General features: G+C 38.9%; 2 protein-coding genes across 3 annotated transcripts in view; both read right to left on the reverse strand.

Moving 5' to 3' along the window:
- ell (elongation factor RNA polymerase II) overlaps positions 1–13267 on the reverse strand; it is a 46656-nt gene extending 33389 nt beyond the window's left edge. The window contains exon 1 of the mRNA XM_010871705.5: positions 12748–13267. Within this exon, the coding sequence (XP_010870007.1) occupies positions 12748–12882 (135 nt within the window). The 5' untranslated portion in view covers positions 12883–13267. The remainder of the gene's footprint in view (positions 1–12747) is intronic.
- A 471-nt stretch (positions 13268–13738) lies between these two features.
- fkbp8 (FKBP prolyl isomerase 8) lies at positions 13739–23416 on the reverse strand. 2 transcript variants are annotated; one of them, XM_010871707.3, is made up of 9 exons: positions 23267–23416; positions 22071–22262; positions 21101–21270; positions 20854–20942; positions 20358–20578; positions 20087–20259; positions 19908–19985; positions 14866–15006; positions 13739–14742 (listed from the first exon to the last, which is right to left on the reverse strand). In XM_010871707.3, exons 2-9 carry the CDS (start codon positions 22210–22212, stop codon positions 14656–14658), a joined length of 1101 nt encoding a protein of 366 aa, XP_010870009.2. In that variant the 5' UTR covers positions 22213–22262; positions 23267–23416; the 3' UTR covers positions 13739–14655. The 2 variants fall into 2 exon arrangements, with proteins under 2 accessions (XP_010870009.2, XP_010870008.2); XM_010871706.3 differs by having other exon boundaries at positions 22071–22320.
- Positions 23417–23700: the final 284 nt, after the last annotated feature.

Raw genomic sequence — 23700 nt, forward strand, 5'->3', positions numbered from 1 at the left:
GAATAATTATCCTTAGAGAGTTGTGAATAGTGCATTAAAGAGGAGCTTTAATATTTTAAAGCAACCTATCCAAAATAATTTGCTGGAAAACCTGATTACTGATTCCAAAATGACCTGACCACCCACAACAGAAACATTTCTGTAATGAAATTCTCTGTCAGGATCCGAGGGATGCCGACAGCAATACAGACTAATGCAAACATCAAGGCTCCCTTAAATCTGAGGATCATTGTCTTAGCTTAAGAATGATGTCAACGGGTGCTACAAAGACTTGAGCTAGACAGTTTTCTGAAATAGATTCATCTAAAAGCATTGAGTTATGAAACAAAAAGGAGAATTAGAATCAAATTGTTACTTATGGATTTTTTTTCCAATCACAAAAATTGTGACTAGTAGGAACAACAGACTTTAGGTTAGACTTTGCAAGAGCTGTCTACAGGAACTGAACAATCAAATTCCTAACAGAAAAATGGAGAGTAAAGGATTTTCACGAGCTGTCAAAAAGCTGTTCAGATTCAAACTAGGCACAGATATAAGCGAGGGACACTGGAAGATGTTACAGCGAACACTAGAGCACAGTATGTCAAACCTAATAACCCATATAATCCCATGCGACGTTAACCAAACCTGTGTCAAGGGGAGTAAGAGGGAAATGGCAGATGACTTTCCAGGTCTGAGACCTAAGGGCAATGGAACAGAACAGATCTAAATAAAAGCCCAGGGCCTGGGAGAGTGTATAGATCCAACAACAGCACATTTTCACACACAATGGAGTCACTGGTTCAGCTCTTAGGCCAGCACAGTCTATGGCAGCTCCCAATGGTCAACCACTGGGACATTTGGGGGTGCTATCACAGTGCAGTGAGTAGACACATGAGACCTAGCAAGAATGCAGGTCAGGTCAGCTCTGTACAAACTGATCCGAGCCTGTCCAGTGAGTCATACTTGGTTGTGGTTAAGGTCTTGCCAGCTGGTGCCCGATTCATTCTGAATGAACTGAGGAGTCGGGATAGGAGGATTATTAGGTATGTATTAGTTATATACAGTATCTCACAAGTGAGTACACCCCTCACATTTATGTAAATATTTGAGTATATCTTTTGTGACAACACTGAAGAAATGACACTTTGCTACAATGTAAAGTAGTGAGTGTACAGCTTGGATAACACTGCACATTTTCTGTACCCTCAAAATAACTCAACACACAGCCATTAAAGTTTAAACCGCTGGCAACAAAAGTGAGTACACCCCTAAGTGAAAATGTCCAAATTGGGCCCAATTAGCCATTTTCCCTCCCCGGTGTCATGCAACTCGTTTGTTTTACAAGGTCTCAGGTGTGAATGGGGAGCAGGTTAGTTAAATTTGGTGTTATCGCTCTAACACTCCCTCATACTGGTCACTGGAAGTTCAACATGGCACCTCATGGCCAAGAACTCTGAAGATCTAAAAAAAAGAATTGTTGCTCTACATAAATATGGCCTAGGCTATGAGAAGATTGCCAAGACCCTGAAACTGAGCTGCAGCACGGTGGCCAAGACCATACAGCGGTTTAACAGGACAGGTTCCACTCAGAACAGGCCTCACCATGGTCGACCAAAGAAGTTGAGTGCACCTGCTCAGCGTCATATCCAGAGGTTGTCTTTGGGAAATAGACGTACGAGTGCTGCCAGCATTGCTGCAGAGGTTGAAGGGGTGGGGGGTCAGCCTGTCAGAGCTCAGACCATACGCTGCTCACTGCATCAAATTGGTCTGCATGGCTGTCGTCCCAGAAGGAAGCCTCTTCTAAAGATGGTGCACAAGAAAGCCCACAAACAGTTTGCTGAAGACATGCAGACTAAGGTAATGGATTACTGGAACCATGTCCTGTGGTCTGATAAGACCAAGATAAACGTATTTGGTTCATATTGTGTCAAGTGTGTGTGGCGGCAACCAGGTAAGGAGTACAAAGACAACGGTGTCTTGCCTACAGTCAAGCATGGTGGTGGGAGTCTCATGGTCTGGGGCTGCATGAGTGCTGCCGGCACTGGGGAGCTACAGTTCATTGAGGGAACCATGAATGCCAACATGTATTGTGACATACTGAAGCAGAGACTGGGCCACAGGGCAGTATTCCAACATAACGACCCCAAACACACTTCCAAGACAACCAATGCCTTGCTAAAGAAGCTGAGGGTAAAGGTGATGGACTGGCCAAGCATGTCTCCAGACCTAAACCCTATTGAGCATCTGTGGGGTATCCTCAAACGGAAGGGGGAGGAGCGCAAGGTCTCTAACATCCACCAGCTCCGTGATGTCATCATGGAGGAGTGGAAGAGGACTCTGGTGAACTCCATGCCCAAGAGGGTTAAGTCAGTGCTGGAAAATAATGGTGGGCCCACTTTGGGCCCAAATCAGACATTTTCACTTAGGGGTGTACTGCCAGCAGTGTAGACATTAATGGCTGTGTGTTGTGTTATTTTGAGGGGACAGCAAATTTACACTGATTTACAAGCTGTACACTCACTACTTTACATTGTAGCAAAGTGTAATTTCTTCAGTATTGTCACAAAAGATATACTCAAGTATTTACAGAAATGTGAGGGGTGTATTCACTTGTGAGATGCTGCTTAAGGGATAGTTCATTATTGAACAGTAGGAAGCATAGAAAGAGATTATAGTGGTCAGTAGGGCTGGTGTTAAGACAATAAAAATGTAGTTCTAGCATCAAATCAAAAAAAGAATAAGACTTACAGCGATAACAGCCTGTTTTGTTTACATCCCTTCCATTATAAAACTTCACGATGCAGAGAAAAGGCTACACTGAAATTAAACGTGCACCAAGAAAGTGAAGCACTCATCGTCTCCCATTCCATGTGTTTTATAACACCATCACAGCTGCTATCATGTCATCTCTTGCAAAACACGCAGGGCTAACCAAAAGAACATCAGCGGCCCAAAAGAGCTCAATGTTAGGGTATACTAGAGGCCTGGTGTACTGTGCATGGAATGGAATGTAAACATGTATTCTGCCTATCCAACAATGACCTTCATCACCTATTAACATCTAAAACACTTTGGGCTAAAATAATATAAATCAGCCAAGACATCAAAAGTTCAACTCATCTTCTATACATTGAAAAATACTATTTTGAGTGACAATAGGCAATTTTGGAAGCTCAGGCAATAACTAACCAGAAAATACTCACCAAACACTCTAGATATGGTGGAAATTGTGAAAAATTGTGGTAAAAGCACATAGATTAACCATGATTGACATAACCATAATATCAACGTAAACTTTGCTAAAACACAATGCGGTCCTTCCAATGGCAAATGCATACAGTTCATGATGCGAAGATTATATTAACATGATTAACCTTGCTGGCTGAAAACTGTTGGTCCAGATAGCTACTCAAAAGACGTGTCAGTGATACAAATGTCCATCGTGGGGAACAACTTGTATATAAGGCCGCTGCATTGGTCATTTGGACCAGCTTGTTGATGTGCACCCCAAGAGCAGTAATGCTGGCTAACATAATTTCAGATACTATGTGATCTGAAACAAACAAACCTGTATTAAATATGTAAAATCTACTTAAAAATTATTGGGCTTCATAAGAACAGCAATTATAATATTCAAAAACAATCTATTGCAAGGTTGAGGCATAAAGTATTTGCAAACCTATGGCCTATTCAAGGGCATGAAATAGACTTTTCATTACAATTATATGAAATGCAAACTCAGTATGGAATCCTCTTACAGACAATGACATTTATAAGGAAACAACCACATGATTTAGTTGAAATAAACAGCTGAAATTTATTTTGCATTTTATGAGGCCAAGACACTGGTTGATAAGCCAGGAAAGGATGCAGGAAGAGAACTGTGAATTAATGTGCAAAGTTGCACATGTACAGAATGTGACCCTTGATAAGAAAATACAGACTAGACAAAGAGGATTACTGCATTATAAAAATATCACATCAGAACTCTTTGCAGAACATTTTAATCAAAGCTTCAAAGTAAGAGAATTATTAGGCCCAATGTTTATACTGAGATATATTCTGGTATTTATGCTTCATTGGATAGGAGAGATTTGTGAAGAAAAGGCATGGGTTTTTATTCACCCCCATGCTTGTAGCTGTACACGTGCACTGGAGTCAGTGCTGGAGACCAGCCTTTTCAAACCTTTGTGCCTGGGAACAGCATATCATGTCTTCTTAAAACCAAAAATTGCTTCTCACACAGACTAACATCTATGCAGTGACTGAAATTCATCAGAAATTCAAGTAAGGGGAAGTCCATGAAAATGTCAGGGTAGATGAAGAATTTTCTATAAAAGACGACATGCGGGGGCTTTGAATTGCAGCTTTTGTCCTATGCAGCTTGTGAGACACGTATGTGTTCCAAAAAAATATATACTTAATTTAAGGGGTGATAATATCTAATAGTACAAATCATTCAAAATGCAGTTAAATTCATAAGAGTGAAGTACCAAGTGTACCCTGTAAGCCAATGGGTGTTCCAAATGAACCCAACTCCAGAGGCCTATACTACAAAGCAGGATTTGGGGTTAGCGAGCTAACTTTCAGTGGTTTTCTTGTTACCGTGTTACATTGCCATGGTAACTTATGCTGCACACTTGACCTGCTCCAGAGCATGTTGGATTTGAGAAAACAGACCACATTTGAAAGCACAGACTACTGACCAATCAATTCTCAATTGAAAATGCCATCATTCTTAGAACGTCCCATGGAGCTCAGTGCACAGATAGTGAGAGGGTCTCTTAGAAAATAAATAATATTTTAAGACTGACAAAACCCACTGGCTTTCTCTGATGAGTATCTTTAAGAAAGATCTAGATTCTCAGTGGAGGGAATGACAAATCTTTGTCAACTTCTTGAGCCATAGGTTGCCAGTGTGACACATCGAAGTCATGCGCTTCCAGTTCCACAGACTATGCATAGAGTTGGGTTTTTTGGCTACAGGCAGTTATGTATGCTGTGGGTGATGCGGAGAACATAAGCGAAAACATGCTCTTCTGCGCAATTCGCAAGGTGGTTCTTGCTCTAACAGAGCTACTAATACATTTATTGTGTTCCAAGGCCACTTGCCCACGCGGTCTATTAAAGAGGGCTTTCATGAAGTAGCAGGTAGACAATAACTTACGTTTGGCGACTTCATCTATAAATAATGCAGACACTATGACATACGGTTGTATATTAAATGCAGCATACTACTTTCATAAGGTTCCCCAGAGTGATCGGTGCCATAGATGGCCCCCATATTCCAATAAAAGCCTCACTGGGTGAGAATGAAGGCGATTTTGTCAATTGCAAGTCATTCTACAGCATCACCGTTCAGGTAAAGGAAAAATAAGAATAGTTATTGTTTGGTCATACTGGTATATTGCCGGCATGGACACCAAGGGTTTCAGAAAAAAAGCAGTAGCCTGGACAATTAAAGGGAATTCCTTTTTAGTACATATAGAAATATTCACACAGCACAGGTTTCACAGTCAGACTCGCTCCACCATGGAGTCCTTTCAAATAAACATTGATATTTCACTTTTCCACTTGTTATATTTATTTTTTATTTGCTCCCAAGACTGCTTAACACCACCAAGATTGCAACTATAAGAATACAGCAAGAAAACTGGCTTACATGCCATAGTGATTCATCTAAGCAACACAATTTAATGGATTCATCACTGGCCAGGAATGATTACTTCTGTTGCGCGTCCCCTTATATTGTAATGCCACTCTTAAAAATCATTAATCCTAAAATGTGCGATTTAATTTAATGAATGGATAGTTACATGGCTGGAGTATTAGGAAGTGAGAATGCCACATTGGTTAAGTAAAGTTAAATTTTTTTCCTTGCCGGCCTGTTTTGTATCATGAACAAGGAGCTGATTAGGAGTCGATCAATTATCATCCTGGCAAATTGGATCCAATATTCATACTTTTACAATAATCAGAATCATTAATTTGTCTGATATAACGGCCGATAAAATACTTAGTTTTAAAAGCGCTTCTCTGGCAGCCGCATCTCTCTGAAAGTTTTCTGCTTGTATGGCTCAATGTCCCATCCACAGAATTATCAGATTGGTTATACATCACAAGTAAATAGCCAGTCAACACTGTCATTTGTGAGAGAGACGTGGGAAAGAACTCAGAGATGCATGGCTGAGACGAGAGGTAAGAAAGTTGCTATTAACATCACAATAATCTAAAAAATTGCAACAAACAATACCCTCATAATGATCTTTTACTATGATGACAAAATCCAGTTAATTTTGTTTGGACAAAATTTACTCCACCGAAAATGCCTCAATGTTTTGGTGTGGCCTACTAGCAAAAAAATAAACTTTGGAATGTGATTTTTCTAAACCCATGTTTAATAAGACAAACAGGATAAATCAGCCACATCTGATATGCTAAAGTCCCAACCTAATGCTCTTTGTTGCAGTAAGACACCTAGCACTAATGTTTGACTTCATTTATGCAGGGGTATTTCTGTAATATCAGTGCAAATGCAATTAGACAGCTACCGTTTCACAGAATACATGCAGGGTATTGGTTTTTTATATGTTTTTACATGATGGTAGCTAGGTTTAGCAAAAGTAACGTCAACTTCGCTAACATTAAAGATTTCACCTCCGTTTTGAGGAAATACTGTTGCCTATAATTTGCACTTCCTATACTGGCTATTATAAATTGCTATTCTTCAAAATATAATGTTTCAACTGTTCTGTTTTATATTCCTTAAAATTTTGACAGCAAAAAAAAATAATCATATAAAAAGCCAGAATTACCAGCCCCAAATATCCGCCATTGGTCCCCTTGATCACTAATTATTGGAATCTGCCCTGAAAAAACATTGGTTGAACCCTAGAGCGGATAGTGTGGCGTTATATATTCAAAAGAGAACATCTGTGGTGAGAAATAAACTGAAAACCGATACTAGAATACCATCAGCTGTTCCAACGTTTACCCTGGGACAGCAAGGTTTAGCCCACGTTTTCTGACCCCATCGCCAGAATAATGCATCGGTTTTTTCATCAAGTGGAGAATTGCTTTCTGAGAAAAATATCTTAGATGTAGTCTACATTGAAAAAGGTACTTTTATAGCAGCCCCTCACCAGCATGTACCAGAGCTCGTGTCTCATAAAATCAAGGAAGAGTGCCAATCCATTGTTTAGATTACTATCAGGAGTTAATCACACGATTACATTTTCCGCAAAAGTGGCCCCAAAATGATCAGATATGGCCACAGGCCCAAAGTTGTGCTAGGCTTGCACTTACGGCTATCCAAATTCTAACCATTGCTACAGTAGCAAAACAGACCGCAGGCTTTTGGCAGAGCAGCAGTTATCTTCGGTGTAATGCATTCATGACAGTCTATAAACAACCTTATCATGCTCATAACAACGGATAACACTGTCTAAAAGTGAACTTTAATTTAAATATAAATTCTCAGGTACAGTACACAGTGACATTACCTTGACTTCATGTATGGAGCCTCCGGCACATCGCAAGGTGATGTAAGTTGCAAGTGACCGGTTGAGGCTGTGCAGCCATCGAAGCCAAGTTCCGCCAATAGCAATAGTTTCTAAAAAGTCACTTGATTATTCGCCAAAGGATGAATCGGTCAAATTCTAATGCAAACGCACTTGTCTTTAGATTGGGAAAACCTGGGTTGATTTAAATTGATAACCGCCGTCGCGACACAGCTTTCGCAGGATTGCAGTTGTTAGGCTTAGTGAAGCCAGCTAACGAAAATAAATCCTGTGCATAGTGAACTTGTGGAATAGACCTCAGATTTAGTGTTGACTTATTTACAAGAGAAATGATTCAATGACATTTCAATTATAACCTATCACTTTAAATACCCAAATTATTACAGTTGATAAAAATTAAACAGGACTAAATTGTAATTTGCAGTACCCTGCATTTGTATACAAGGCACATAAAACTCAAAGGTAACCGCCTTCCCAAAATCTCACACCGCCACTGTGCGCCAGCATGGTAAAGCAAGGTTTTTCCACTTGTACATATAATATCAGCGAGAAACTGCAGTCAATGTGACCATAAAAGGCCATTTTGCCAGGCTATTTTTAACGGGCCTGGGCAGGTTGATTTATAGGGTTGTATAGACAAATTAGTGTTTGCATGTTTATTTTTTTGTGGATTCCACATGTGATTTACAAGTTAGATTTACTGTCAATTAAATTGGCAACCCGGCATACAGGACCAGACCTATCCTGACATCGCAGAGGTGAGTAAAATCTGAAAAACAAGTGGATCCTAGCTCTCTTTTCCACGTGTCAAAATATGCCATTAAAACGTAACACCTAAACTAGATCCTATCTGCATAAAAATAAATTTCAGATTACTTCTAGTTGGATAAAAAAGAAAATTGAAGACAGTTTTCAAGACAGAAGATGACTAATGAAAAGATTCAGATTAGGATATGTACGGTCAACCAAAACATTATGCCAATACATGCAATATACAGTGTAATATAAAATGTACAACTTAAGTATCTAACAAATAAAAATATATGAACATAAAGTCACTGGATCAGCACAAGCAGCAGAGCCAAGTACAGCTGAAGGAAATCAAGACAGAGATAAACAATGTGGCGTCAAGGCAAGGATGGAGAAAAAAAAAACTAGGCTAGAAGGCTGCAATATATAGTCTGTTGCGTTTTTTTTTATGCAAGTCAAATTAACAAGAATATAGTATAACAGGAAATAACATTGTTTGTGATTAATTATAAAGCAGATGATTAATTGAACATTTGTGATTCCCAGATTCAAACAGAGCCAGTGGTTTTGATGCTTAATGGTTAAATGTTTTTGGGTAGCTCAAGACATGATGAGGGAATGTTATGCTCTATATGCTGGAACCACTGTAGAGACAATGTGATTGGGGGCTTAGTAAAAGAGCTAAGCAGAAATTATAGGCTGGACACACTTAAATCCAATAAAATGTCTACTAGTCATTGATAGGCAAAGGAGAACAAAAACATTTTAACATGCATTTGTTTATATATAAAAAAAGAAAATATGTAACATTTAAATTAAACACAGAATAAATATATTGCTTGTATATTTTGGTTGCTATTCGGAAGGACACTAGCGTGCATTATCTGCTCAAGTAGGCATGGACCACAGGGCAGACTTAACACTATAACAGTAGTCTTTTTTTCAAGTAGCCAGATATAAAGTATATCAGAGGGGTGTCAGGTGGGGCACAGTGGAGCAGGAGGAGGGGAAACACCTTTGCCTAATTTTGAGACAGGAAACCAGGTATTGTGGACATTTCAGAAAAGGCACCTTTAACAAAAAACAAGCTCTTTAAAAAGCAGACAATGACGAAAGTTGAAGATTATGACCAGCATTTTGGGGAGAACACAAATATTGACAAACGTTTATGAATCCTACATTCTCAAGGTAAAATATAAAGTCACTTTCAAAGGGAGGCTTGGTAGCATACAAAAATTATTAAAATATGAATTATTTAATTTAGGTTACGGAAGAGAGATTCTTCATAACACATGTGACGTTTTGCAAACGTATGCATTTCCAATATGAAAGATTAACCACGTAATACTTAGGCTTCCATCGGAAAATTCTGTTTTTCTTAGTACAAGGAAATTGGCACAAATGCACAATTTTTTTTAATTTTAAGTTATTTATTGGAATTGACTTTTCGTGCACAGGTTGACCTTACTGCAGAAATGCCCCTGGATCAGAACTTTTTCCGAGCTGATTTGATTGAATAAAATCAAAATGAGTGAGAAAAATAAATCTAAAAGAGGGAGGTTTTTCTTCATGTTCTCTGAAGGGAAGCCTCCACAAAGGCTAATATAGTACATGAAAGTGTATACATGAGGCACTGAGCAAAATGCACAGGTGTATACTGGATGCACATAACATTCATATTACAGTAGGACATGACGACGAATTAATCACAGCACTGTGAAAACGGACATGGTATAAAAAGAAATACATATGCCATATGTAATCAATTTATCCGGATCAATACAGGGCCAGAGGCTCCCCCGAAGGAGCAATAACAAGTCTACAGTGTGTTTAGAATAGACATAGAACTCCTCAGGCAAAGAAAACAGGACAACCCACACCCTGGGCCTAAAAACTAGACCACAATTTACATAATAATACATTTTAACTTCCTACCCTTATTTGCAATGTCTGACTTTTTCAAGATGAATCTTATGTTGTGTCTGCCTATGCAGCCAGCTGACTGCAAGGCTGAGGGACAACGTCACCTTAATGATACAGGAGTGTCCTCCCACCCCTCGTGGCTTCAGTTTCCAGCACCTAGTACTCTATACGGAGTGGTCAAAAAGGAATAATGGCTCCCTACACACTAAGAGAAAACTGCGCTGTCTAGCTAGGTCAACTACATGTTTATTATAAACACAAGTGAATATAGGACGTTATACAATGGTGTAGATGAAGGGCTTATTTAGGCACATCTCTACTGAAAGAGTAAGGGATACGTTTTAGTGTTCATTCCCTCAGCAATTACTACCAGACACAATGAAAATGTCCTACTAAGAGGCTGTATCTGTAACGTGTGTCCATTTAACTTCACCACAAAAAAGCAAGATTCCCAGAAATTGGCAATTAGAATACAGTATAGTGGACAATGGTGCCTGTGGATGAAAGGCATAAAAAAGTGTCACTACTCATCAACTACAAGGCTGCGTAATGTCTGCATCCTCTGAAATCAGTGCCAAGCCCAGGGCAGGGCAATAAAAGAGAAAAGCTATCCTGCAATGCCACAGACCACAGCAGTCCAATCACTCCAGCCAATTCATGCTTCATTCAACAGTTCTCCAACAGGACAGTGTGCAAATTATTTTGGGCATCACAAAATAATTTGCACACAGTCCTGTAATTTCAAGATCTTAAAACAATATTTTTGTATTCCACATCAGTGGTAACTCCAAACAATGTAAACATTATATCACAAACATTTGAGGGCAAACATATGCAGGAAAATCAGAAGTTACTTTTTGTAAACATGCTACAAATAATGCGCATTATTATAATCGTCCATGCGCTTCAAAGAAATGCACAACAAGATAGCTACCTATATGTTCTTATTAGCTAGTCTAGCTAAATCAAGGACGCTAGTGGTATTAGGAAAGCTGTTAGTTTTTCCATTGGGTTTCAAAGCTCCCTGTTAATTGTTGGCAACTTCAACTTCACTAATTCAACAATTTAAAGACAGGAATCAAAAAGAAATCCGATACTACCTACACATCGGATTTGATTAGAGCTTGTTGTGCACCAACCTTGTAGATGTTTCTTAGCCTGCCAAACTTTTCTCAGTCAAATATAGAATGAAACATTAGATACTTAGACGGACAGACAGCTACCCAAGTAGCATTAATGTAGGAAGAACTGTTGAACTATATATTCTAGCTAGCCAACTTGCTATTCATTTCAAGAAAAAAACAAGACTGACCATCATAACAAAGAATTGCTGTACTGTAGAGTTTTTAGATCGTTAAAAGCCAGTCGTATTATTGTACATTTAGCTGTTTGCAATAATTTATTGTGCAATCACACTTGTTTGTTAACCATATGAGGAACTTTGAGTTAGGGATGAAATGTCGGGCGAGATGCATGATGGGCTTAGCGAGTGGATCTACTTCAGAGTATTCCAAGTCTGTGTTGTATTTAGCTACACTAGCAATGTTTTCACGTTCCTTGAAGACTTCTATCGACACCAAAAAAGTTCCTCAATCGTAAAAAAGGAAGTTCTTTATTAGCCATCATAAATTGTTATTTACCAACGTTAATTGGCAAATATTTAGGAAATGTGATTGCCTCTGAAGTTCAACGCTAGTTAAAAACGCAAGCTCTGTAATTGTCAATTTGAGCTACTGATCATGGCTAGCATCCAGGATACATACATGTCCATGACTTGATTAGCTACCAGTAGCAACCGAAACAAAGCATCTAAACCCAAGGACTTCTGCACTTGTTGATTTTAATTCGGTTTTGTGTCATCGCAAAACGCAGCTCGATTGGCTAACTTGTTACCTTAGTTAAGTAGGCTACTACGAAACTTTGCGAAATATAAGCAATTGACGTTAGCTAGCTTGGTTTGCAAGTTACCGATAATCAAGTTGATATTTTTGATCATTCCCACTTTGGTTAACTAGCGGTTTCAACGACAATACTATCAAATTATCTAACGTTACTAGAATATGTTCTGAATGTCTAAATACATGACTTAGCTAGCTATGATGGCAAACACTGAGCCTCCAAGACCAAGGCTTAGTTTTTTAACCAACAACCTAGCAATTAGCTAGCTACGTTAACGTTAGCTGGCTTGGTTTACACAGTAACTGAAAAGATACAGAGAACTAACGTAACCAGCCAATGTAATGTACTCAGGTACAAAAAGGGTAATTAATCTGTATACATTAATAAACCTATGGCTGGGTAGTTAGCTGATGAGTAATGAGCTAGTATCTAACTCACACTATTATTAACTAAATAAAATAGTGACGTTGGCTAGCTAACTAGATATCGAGCTATCTTAATAAAGCTTGTTGGCTACTTGGGCTGGCCAACCATGTCATCACGGCATGGCTTGGCAGTACTGTACTGTAGCCACTTGCAAGCTAGTTAGGCTAGTTAGGTAGCTCTGTCAAAAAAACAGCTAAATAGACCTAATTTGCAGTTAAATAACAATATACTTAAATTTTTCACTTACCTTGCTGCTCTGATAACCTTCAAATGCTCTCAAGGCGCTGTCAGTTAGTTTAACGTGAAAGACGGAGACATTACTGCCATTGCTCACTCGTCCACAGGACAGTCCGTAGCACTGCTCCTCCTTCAACGCCGCCATCTTGCTACCATTTCCTTCACGCTCACGCAAGAGCACCACTCTGTCGTAAACCCAGAAAAACTCACATAGCTTCCCAATGAATATGCATGCTACGTGTGATGCGTGATGAAGTCAAAAGTAAATAATACATTGAAACATGCTAAATATTATACAAAACAAAAATATATATCATATTGTTATGCAACAGCCACTTAAAATTGACCCATTAATCAGGATAAATAATATACTAGACTTAGTTTCCTTCCATAATGTAGCATTGAGAAGAAATGTTAATCATTCGAAATATTCTGTCTAGACAGCGGCTAATCGGGAAAGCATAGTGCGAAACCCATTTCGAAATAGCAAGAGATACATGATTGATTTTCGAGATGGATTTTATTCTGATTATCTATATAGAAGTTGCATCCACTGAACTCTCCCCAAATATATTTGCAGGAAGAGGGAAACATTAGGTCACTTGACTACGTCAACAAGACGTCTGACTGAATCCACGAGTTAGGAATGTCCAGTCAATAACAAATTGTTAAGGATACACAAAAAGGACACAAGGAAAAAAAACGAGTCTTCAGATAGAATTTTGGTTAAAAAGAGCTGAGTGTCCGATAGTACAGACAGCAAAAAGTGACATTTATTTAGGAAACAAAAATATTAATTAATGTTGTTCCCCCTGTAGTTTTACTTTATATGACAGTTAGTGGTAAGCACTCATTTAAATTAACTGTGCAGACGTGGGTCTGTTTACTGTAATGATACACGTAAAGTACTCGCAGGCTTGACAGCTTGGGAGTGTTATGGGTGTCAAGAAAACTTCAAAATCAGATTCCAGAAGATTTATAACACAAAAAGTAATATGGCATATAGTAACAACTCACAAATATTTATTGAAATAAATACAAAATTAACACACAGGGGAACATGACAAACTCAACATTTGAATGTCATTTTACGTACAGTATTTTTTATAACATTTCTGTGTAAAATTAATTATAGAAAATCAACTACATAAGCCTCACAATACCGGGACACAATTCACATTTAATAGCCGTCAAAGAAAAATACAAAACTACAAAAGAATCACAAAAGAATGTAACAGACCAGACCTAAAATTGGTATGTTATGAAAGTTTGGTCAATCATGAAAACGTGAGGTATACTTCACTGACTATCTAGCTGCTCTATACATTAAAGTGTGGGTATCGTCTTTCTGCCATTCAAACAATTGTGACAGTTTCCATTTATGTAGACTGTCTGAGAGTGTGAACCAAAGGGTGAGATAATACATCCTCCAGATAAATCTTATATCCCATTTCAACATCACCACTACTCTAATAAAAGCAGAATACCTGTCTAAAGAAAATAAAAATAATTGTACAATCGTATGCTTTATAAATATAGGACAATTATAATCACATTAATTTTAAATAACTTTGATAGATCATTCAGATAAGAGGAGCTCAAGAGATTGGCACCAATTGACAATTATTAGTGTGGCAATCATTAGGAATGGACGTACGTACATTTAAAAAAGTGATGAGTACTTTTCTTACGCAAACATCGATTGTATAATATTTTAATCATTTTATATAATATTGTATGGTAATCATATAATTCTCGAATGCAATGACACTTGAGAAACCTATTGACAGTCACACCGATGAGCTGTCCAATAAAAAAATAAAATAGTACCCCCCAAAATTCCAAAAACAGATGTCAAGTTAGTTGCTTTTTGTGGGCTCCTTATTTGGAGGGTGAGCCAATTACCAGAATTTCCTGTCTAATTTCTGGCAGCGATGACAACTGACAAGGCAACACCTCCGATGGCAACAGCAGTGGCACCGAAGAGCCATTTCCAGCTGACACCCTGTCGACAAGACAACAAATGTGAAAATTTCTAATGACTTACTCAAAATCCAGAATCTGTTGGCTGTATTAAGGCTAATTTCATTTTGTTGACATGAGCATGTTAAGTATCTTGAGGACTCACCCATGATGACTTGGCCTGGTGTTTCTGCATCCCATAATTACCGCTGTCTGGGTTGCCTAGCATTTTCTTGTACATGGCCTGCTCTGCACCTTTTTGCTCCGAGTGCTTCTTCACCAGTTTGGAGAGTTCTGCATGGATTGTCTAATCCAGGAGACAACAAAGTGTGAAAATGAGCTAGAAGCATACGCCTTTACCGCCTTTCCATGCTGACTGTGTTGATAAGATCACACACAATCAAAATGCTCATTACACCATTTATGCACCACAATAAGTTTACTTAACATATCCTTCATTACGTTAAGTAACCTTAACTACAGAAATGTGAAGTTCATAAATAAGTTTAATTTCATGGGACAATTGATAACCACAATAATCAAACTAGTATCACGTAAATATTTAAGTTAAATGAAAAGGGGGAAAAAGTATAAAAATAAAGATAAGTGACCAGTATTAACAATGAACATAATTCAATGTATGCGTGTTGGTCAATGTGTGTACAGGTAAATTGTGAATGTTAGAAAGTGTGTCTAAGTGATAGGGACTTGAGTGTGTGTAAATGGTGGGTCAGGGGAAATAAGCTGGAGTGTTAATGTTATGAACCATCATTCTTTTTATTGTTCATTACATATATTCAGTCAATTTGTCAAAAGAAAAGACTAAATCACCAAGCTCAATAAAACAGTCAGGTGTTCTGGTAACTGCAGGTGGCCTTGAATACTGGTGATTAATGCTACTGTGAAATTCATATGTTTGCTAAACAAAAACCCAACCGACATAAGTAAAACGAAGTAACAGCTTCAGTAAATGAGCACACCACTTCAGAGGAATGAGTCAGAGACCAGATGAGTTGTGGAATTTATGAAATGTTCACAGTATTGGCAAACATTTCCTGAAGTGACTAAACTCCCCCCAACACACATATTACAAACTGGCTAAAGATGCAGACAAACTGGACAATGTAACACAAATTCATAGCAACTCAGTTAGGGATATGGCAGTAGAACTACAAATATACATCAAATGTACAGTAGCTACAAAGCTAGTCAACGTAACATGCCCCAATGTGCCCTTCTCCTACTAGAGAACTATACCTCCAAAGTCAGAGTATCCTAAATTAACTGATACCATGGGTATATGGGGCCAGCTGCACCCCTCCGTGTGTAGAAAGGTGGTCCTAATTGCTAAGTTGCCCATGGGCATGTCTGACATTGTGATCAAAATTTTCACGCGTGACACAAACCAAATTACAGAGTTTGATATAAGACATTTTAAGAGATTCGATGCTTGTTTTGCTTGCTGCTTATGCACAACTAGACTGATCTGAAGAGAGGAACGATTTGAATGTACAGCATACAGGTGCTGGTCATATCATTAGAATTTCATCAAAAAGTTGATTTATTTCAGTAATTCCATTCAAAAAGTGAAACTTGTATAATGTATGCATTCATTCCACACAGACTGACATATTTCAAGTGTTTTTTCTTTTAATTGTGATGATAACGGACAACTAATGAAAATCCCAAATTCAGTATCTTCGAAAATTTGAATATTACTTAAGACCAATACAAAAAAAATATTTTTAGAAATGTTGACCAACTGAAAAGTATGAACATGAAAAGTATGAGCATGTACAGCACTCAATACTTAGTTGGGGCTCCATTTGCCTGAATTACTGCAGCAATGCGGCGTGGCATGAAGTCGATCAGTCTGTGGCACTGCTCAGGTGTTATGAGAGCCCAGGTTGCTCTGATAGTGGCCTTCAACTCTTCTGCATTGTTAGGTCTGGCATATCGCATCTTCCTCTTCACAATACCCCATAGATTTTCTATTGGGTTAAGGTCAGGCAAGTTTGCTGGCCAATTAAGAACAGGTACCTTAAACCAGGGACTGGTAGCTTTGGCACTGTGTGCAGGTGCCAAGTCCTGTTGGAAAATGAAATCTGCATCTCCATAAAGTTGGTCAGCAGCAGGAAGCATGAAGTGCTCTAAAACTTCCTGGTAGACGGCGGCGTTGACCATGGACCTCAGAAAACACAGTGGACCAACACCAGCAGATGACATGGCATTTTTCTACCACATCTTTTCCTTCCCTTCGCCTCTCTATTAATGTGCTTGGACACAGAGCTCTGTGAACAGCCAGCCTCTTTAGCAAGGACCTTTTGTGTCTTGCCCTCCTTGTGCAAGGTGTCAATGGTCGTCTTTTGGACAGCTGCCAAGTCAGCAGTCTTCCCCATGATTGTGTTGCCTACAGAACTAGATTGAGAGACCATTTAAAGGCCTTTGCAGGTGTTTTGAGTTAATTAGCTGATTAGAGTGTGGCACCAGGTGTCTACAATATTGAACCTTTTCACAATATTCAAATTTTCTGAGATACTGAATTTGGGGTTTTCATTAGTTGTCAGTTATAATCATCAAAATTAAAAGAAAAAACACTTAAAATGTATCAGTCTGTGTGGAATGAATGTATACATTATACAAGTTTCACTTTTTGAATGGAATTACTAAAATAAAATAAACTTTTTGATGATATTCTAATTATACGACCAGCACCTGTATATAAAGCAGGGCTCTTCATTGCACTTGGCCTCGTTCAAGGTGTGATTATATTGAAAGAAGTCAAATTCTGCTTACCCATTTTTCACAAGCTGTCTAGAGCCACAAAAGCTGCATTTAAAACAGACACCTACACCAAAACACTTCAAACTAAGTCTCTGTGATTCTTACCTCAAAGAACCTGTCGATGTTATACTGCTCAACATTTTTTCATTTTTGCTATGAAGTATTCATTTTCAACTGAACTGATACTTTCTATGTTCACAGGTCAGTTTTGTTGACAATTGGTAATTGGTCTGTTTTTTTCTCCAGGAGAAAAGTCAACATAACTTGAACAACCACTTAGCATTTGCTAGCTACCGATTACATCATTGTCAATTTACAGAGGCAGTTACAGAAAATAGTTTGCATTGTGCTAGTTTGAGGTCACCAAATTCCGCCAGCGGTTTCATCAGGATGGAGTCAATAAAGAAATACATGTTAGCCCAACAGATTACAGAATTTGGTTTTAAACGTTTTTTGATTTCATGTCCACTTGCAATGCAGCTTTTGTGGCTCAGGACAGAGTTTCAATTCAGGATTTTGGACGACGCTAATTATGCAATTAATTGGGGCATACAGGGTATAACTTCCTTATCTTGCCACTCTTCAGTCTCTGAGCAGCCACTTACAGCCACTGTTGTTGACGGAAGGACACAAGGCTTGGGTATGTTTCTGCTCTTAGGATCGCCTCCCAAATTGTGGAGCTTCTCAATAGAACTCAAAGTATTCGCTCATACGCAAATGCCAATGTCAACCCCCAAAACAACAGATAAGATTCTGTTTACCGGCAACTATTGCAAAGCCGCTTCAAATCCCGTAATGTAGCTTGCGAAAGTGTTTTCCGCCGCAAAATACTCCTTTTTGATCACATTTTAGACACTGCAAGCTCCCAACCACGCATCATTGAAGTTATTCCACTATTGTTTACCCATTTCCTTTAACAAAATTCAACATAATGTCTGGCAAAAAAAATGATCTGCATGTTGCTTGCCCCGTTTGTTTGGCATGCTTTTGATCAAAGGGTGGTAAGAGCTACAGGGCTTGCCTGTGCACATCTGTAAAACATCTCAGTGTAATTGTACCTGCTACACCACAAACTACATAATTATTCTTATGTATTTATTATTTGTTTAATACAGCAGCAGAAGGCTACATAGATAAAGACAACACTTCCCTTTATTGTTAGAAGGGCCATGTAAGGGCCAGATTCACCATTAAAATGTTTTATTCTGATGAGATTGAATCATTGAAATGAATTGAAAATAACTGCCATTCAGTTTACTTCCTGAGCATATGTATTATTAGTAGATTACAAACGACCCGAAAGGACCAGATATTATTGGGACACTTTTTTTAGTTGATTAACCAAGGTATGTTGATAGAATACTAGTACAATACTTTCTCTTGTATAAAATAAGGATCTACGGAAAATTTGTAGCAGAGGAGGATGTGCCTAACAAAAACAAAGCAATATATATTTTTTAAATATTTATGTAGCTCCTGAAAAGTTTGGAGATACTTGCAATAGACATTTACATAAATGATGTTTTCAACTCTGTTATTGTCCATAGTTGTTGTGGTTTATTGTAAGCACTAGAGATAATTAAAACTCTTTCACAATAATTGAACTGTGCTCCTAAATATACATGTGTTTGCTCATAGATTTTAAAAACATGCCAGTATATAGCCCTGTCTCTTGGAATTCTCTTTTTACAATCAGCTTATACTTTAGTTAGTTAATGTACACACCAGTAATATCTGAGGACTGAAAATACGTAACAGCAAATGTCTTTCCCCAACATCCGTAAACAGGTCTTGTTCCTTATCAAAAATGCTTCTGCAAAAACCTCACCACAAAGCCTGTGACACTTAAGAGATTATGACCTACCGGTCACTGGTGCACTGTAAACCAGTTCACAAGGCTTGTGTAATAATAATGGTACATAAACGAATGAATGACACAAAAGTTTCAACGGTACATCCAACATGTGTGCACACTGCTTTATAGAGCTAAAATAGATAAATGCACTGTATGGTCCACTCAGAGACATTCAGTGAGGGTAGTAACATTTCACAGGTTGGTGGGTGGAACTGAAAGGACAGGAGAAGGAATGGTTTGGGCCGGAGTGGTTAGTATTCAGCTGGTCCAAAAAGACAGCGCGTTGTGACTGTGAGGTTGCCCTTTGCAAAGACCCTCATGCCTAAGCAATGCTTTCGATATTTCCTCGGCAACAAGCAACCAACCTATTTACAGTAGCAACATGAAATCAGATCTGTAAAAATGATGAGTCTGCAGTCCATCTGGTTTCATCATCACAGATATTAGAAAATCTAGTACCACCTGGTGGATGTCAGTGAGAACTTCAAGTTGACTTGAGAGTTTGGATCCATTCTAGATCTGCCTAAATAATGTTACGGAGTGAAAATAGCAAAGGTGAAGTGCAGTACCTTGTTGCTTGGTTCCAACTTCAGAGCCCTCTTCAAAATACTTATAGCCTCTGCATATTCTCCCTGCAAGGCCAAAACCTATGCATACAAATAGTAACCCATGGTGATGCTTTCAGAGATGCACATGCAAGTTCCTAAAGACACACAAATACACATACACAACCAGTCGTGAGACATACCTTGCCTTTGCGGAAAAGAGCTTTGATGTTGTCTGGCTGGTGAGCCAGTACTGAAACGCAGGACCGTAGTGCAGCTTCATAGTGATCCAACTTGAGCTGGGCAGCAGCCATGTTGTTAAGACACTTCACCTTTACATCCATCAGAACCTCTTCTTCCTCCAGGCTAATGTCCACTGAAATGACAGATTCTCACACACCATCACTAAGAACGAGAGCTCAAGCCAAATGTGGCTCTGAGAGATGTAACAAAAAAATGTACCAACACAATCACCTTTAGAGCTAGCCTCTGTGATCTGTAGAGCGATGCCATAAGAGTTCACAGCAAAGGCATAGTCCCCTCTCTGGTAGTAATAATTCCCCCTCTCTCTCTTCTTCCCAGCCAGGGCAATCCTTTCCTGGGGGGGCAAGAGCTCAAGGTCGGGGGCCTCAGTGGCATCCAGGAGTTGCACCTCCAGGGACAGATCGGCACTGGGAGGCACTGGAGGGGAAAGACTGCCAGTGGACACCCGGCAGGAAACAGTCAGGTTATGTACTATCAGAAGTGAGCTTGAGTGACAAGCGTGGAATTGTTTTTTCCCCCATTAATAGGAGCACTTAAGAAGAACCAAATCAGATTAATTAGCTCTATTCTGAAATAATTAAGCGAAGTGAGCACTTTAGAGCTGCCTTTATGAAATTCACAGTGCAGGTTGCTAGTTAGGGTAACAAAAACAAGACAGGCCAGTGAAAGTATAACGAAACCAGAAAGATTAAGGAACCCTCCATACCTCTCCAGAGTACCATATGCATATTTTGCATCGGCTTGAACAAGGGCCTTTTCACCCATTTCCATGAGCTGCACTGAGAGATCCAGACCCTGAGAGAGGACATGCCAGAGTTAAAGCCTGATAATTGCACTTCTCATTATCTTGATCAAATTTGAAAGACTTGCTGGTCAATAAAGCAAGCGCTGAACTTGAATTGCATCACTACATCAGAAATATCATGTCTTAAAAGACTAAATATAGACCATACTTGGATGACATCTCCATCTCCCAGAGTGAAAGAGACGTTAGGTTGCTCTTCTATGAAAGTTCCATCAGCCAGTGTAGTCCTCATGTGAATAATGACATTCTGGCCTTTCGTGGGCCTAGTGTCTGGACCATTCCCTGACTGCAGGACTTTCTTCTTTAGCAGGCCATTTCCTGCAAACAGATGGTGAAACAAGGCATGCTTAAGTATCTCCAACCATATATGTTTTCATAGACCATAATGAGTTGAATTGGATGTTTGTCTGGGGTTACAACAAAAAACATGCACTGTTGGGGGTACTGGGGGATCAAAATTGGGAACCACTGTTAGATCAAAGGTTGAGACATGACCTTGCAAAGGTAACATTTCAATCAAGTGTTACAGCACCACCAAGTGGCCAAACAGTGTAACTTTGTATATGATGGATTTCTATGACAAGACACTTCACTTACCCATAATCACCAATAAACACTCAGAAAACACGTTCTAGCATGGATATCACCCCTGATACATTTAATGTATTCAATTGGTTGGAACTTCCATCATGATCTCTACTAACAACCTGGTTTGTCATTTGCTGATCCATCCTGATGGCTGAATTGATACTGTGATCTGAAGTCCAACTGGGTCATCAGGAGGAATCAGCCAATGTATTATAAGGGCACTGACTAGTTCAACATGGAGATGGCCTCAATGGCACCGGCCATTTTTCGAACAGCTGCTATACTGATAGTGTATAGGCAAACAGACAAGGCCTAATTTTATCCACAAGTTTATTCAAAATCAGGCCATTGGAGAATGAGTGACTTGACTATATATGCATGTGTGGTAGACACACGCACAGACAGATTTACAGTCCCCTCACCAATTATATTGCAGGGACAGTTTAACCAAATGTTTAACCAAACTGTAGTGACTGTAAATCAACTAACCGTAGATGTCCATCTACAGCAAATGAAGGTGATTATATTACCTAGTATATCCATCCATTCATCAATTGGAGCAGAAAGACCAGTGCTCTGGTCCTCTGGAGACTCCTCTTTTTTAGCTTTCTTTCCACCTCCAGCATCTTCCAAAGGAGGAGGGTCATCATCAACATCATCCTCGTCCAACATCTCAAAGTCTTCACCACTGTCCAGCAGTGAGGCTTTCCCTGACTTTTTTGCTGTTGGAGCCATGTCTGAGTTATCACCTGGGTCAGCCACCTGCTCTTTGTCAGTCATCTGTTTAAATTCAATCAATCAATGTGATTTAAAATATATATATATATATATATTAATGTGCTTATTAAGAATTGCATCAAATACTGAGTTTCTACGATTTGACCATATTGGTTCATGGGTTTGTGTCTAGTAACATTACCTAACTATCGTGTACTTCAGAGAAACTAAAACAGCTGGTTAGCCAGCAATGAATGTTACACCAACTGTAGTACTGCAATAAGGAACCACACACAAATCTGTTAAAATTAGGAACGAAATGTACACGACACATTACGAATGTGTTATTGAGAGCGTTAGCACATTGCATTGGCAAGATGTCTTTAACAATGTCTACACTAGTTAAGTTATACTTCGTTTGAACATACACCATGCATCAACAATGTATTCTGATGTCAGCGACATCTTCAAAACGAGAACACGCTCTCCAAATTAGCACGACAATGACCCTAAGCACAAGGCCAAGTTGATCCTCCAGTGGTTACAGCAGAACATTTTGAAGGCTCTGGAGTGGCCCTCAGTCTCCTGACCTTATCATCGAGCCACTCTGGGGAGATCTCAAACGTGCGTTTCACGCAAGACGACCAAAGACTCATTTTGATAAAGCTGCAACTGTCTGCGTAATTACAGTAGTCTATAAACAATTAGCAGATATACTTTTCTACATATCTGAATACAACTACCTAGTAACACAACTACTGAGTAAGATAACTAGCTTAACTGTACACATTACAAAGTAGTACTGTAGTAATACTATTTATGATTTTGGTGACAAAAATTCACGGATTTCAGTGGGTATTTCGAGAACTTTCCGAGAAGTTTGTTGTTTTGAGTTAGCTATCTAGCATTAGCTATATGCTATTTTTAAAATGACTCCCTGGCTTCGTTCATATTAACATGAAAAAACAGATTACAGAGGATAATAGATTAAATGGCACCTGTACGTTACCTTAAAATTTCATATGACACGTACAAATAGTGAATGTCTGGTTCAAGAAGTGATGAAAGCTTAGCTTAATGCTTCTGTCACAGATAGAAAGGCTACCAGAGATCCCACCGGATGTGTAAATCTAAAGCTTCATGTCGTAATTTCCTCTCCCCTCAGGAGGAAGCCCAGTGTTAAGCTTTCATTGATTTTGCCCAATCAGAATACAGAAGGTGGTTTGTGGGCTGGGCTTAACCGGAGTCCGACAACTGGCTAATTCAAATGGTGATTGCTATCTGGGATGTTTTGTTTGGCGCGTCCCGATGTGCGCATGCGTTTAAATTGCCCAATCAGAATTTGGTAGATTAGCTCTATTTTTATCAGTTTTTTTTGTATCATGTCAGACATGACTGCTGAAACGGATCCTGACAGAAAATGTGTTAAAACGAATTAAATGC

The sequence above is a fragment of the Esox lucius genome, chromosome 8 (assembly GCF_011004845.1).
Source record: "Esox lucius isolate fEsoLuc1 chromosome 8, fEsoLuc1.pri, whole genome shotgun sequence".
NCBI classification, from domain to species: domain Eukaryota; kingdom Metazoa; phylum Chordata; class Actinopteri; order Esociformes; family Esocidae; genus Esox; species Esox lucius.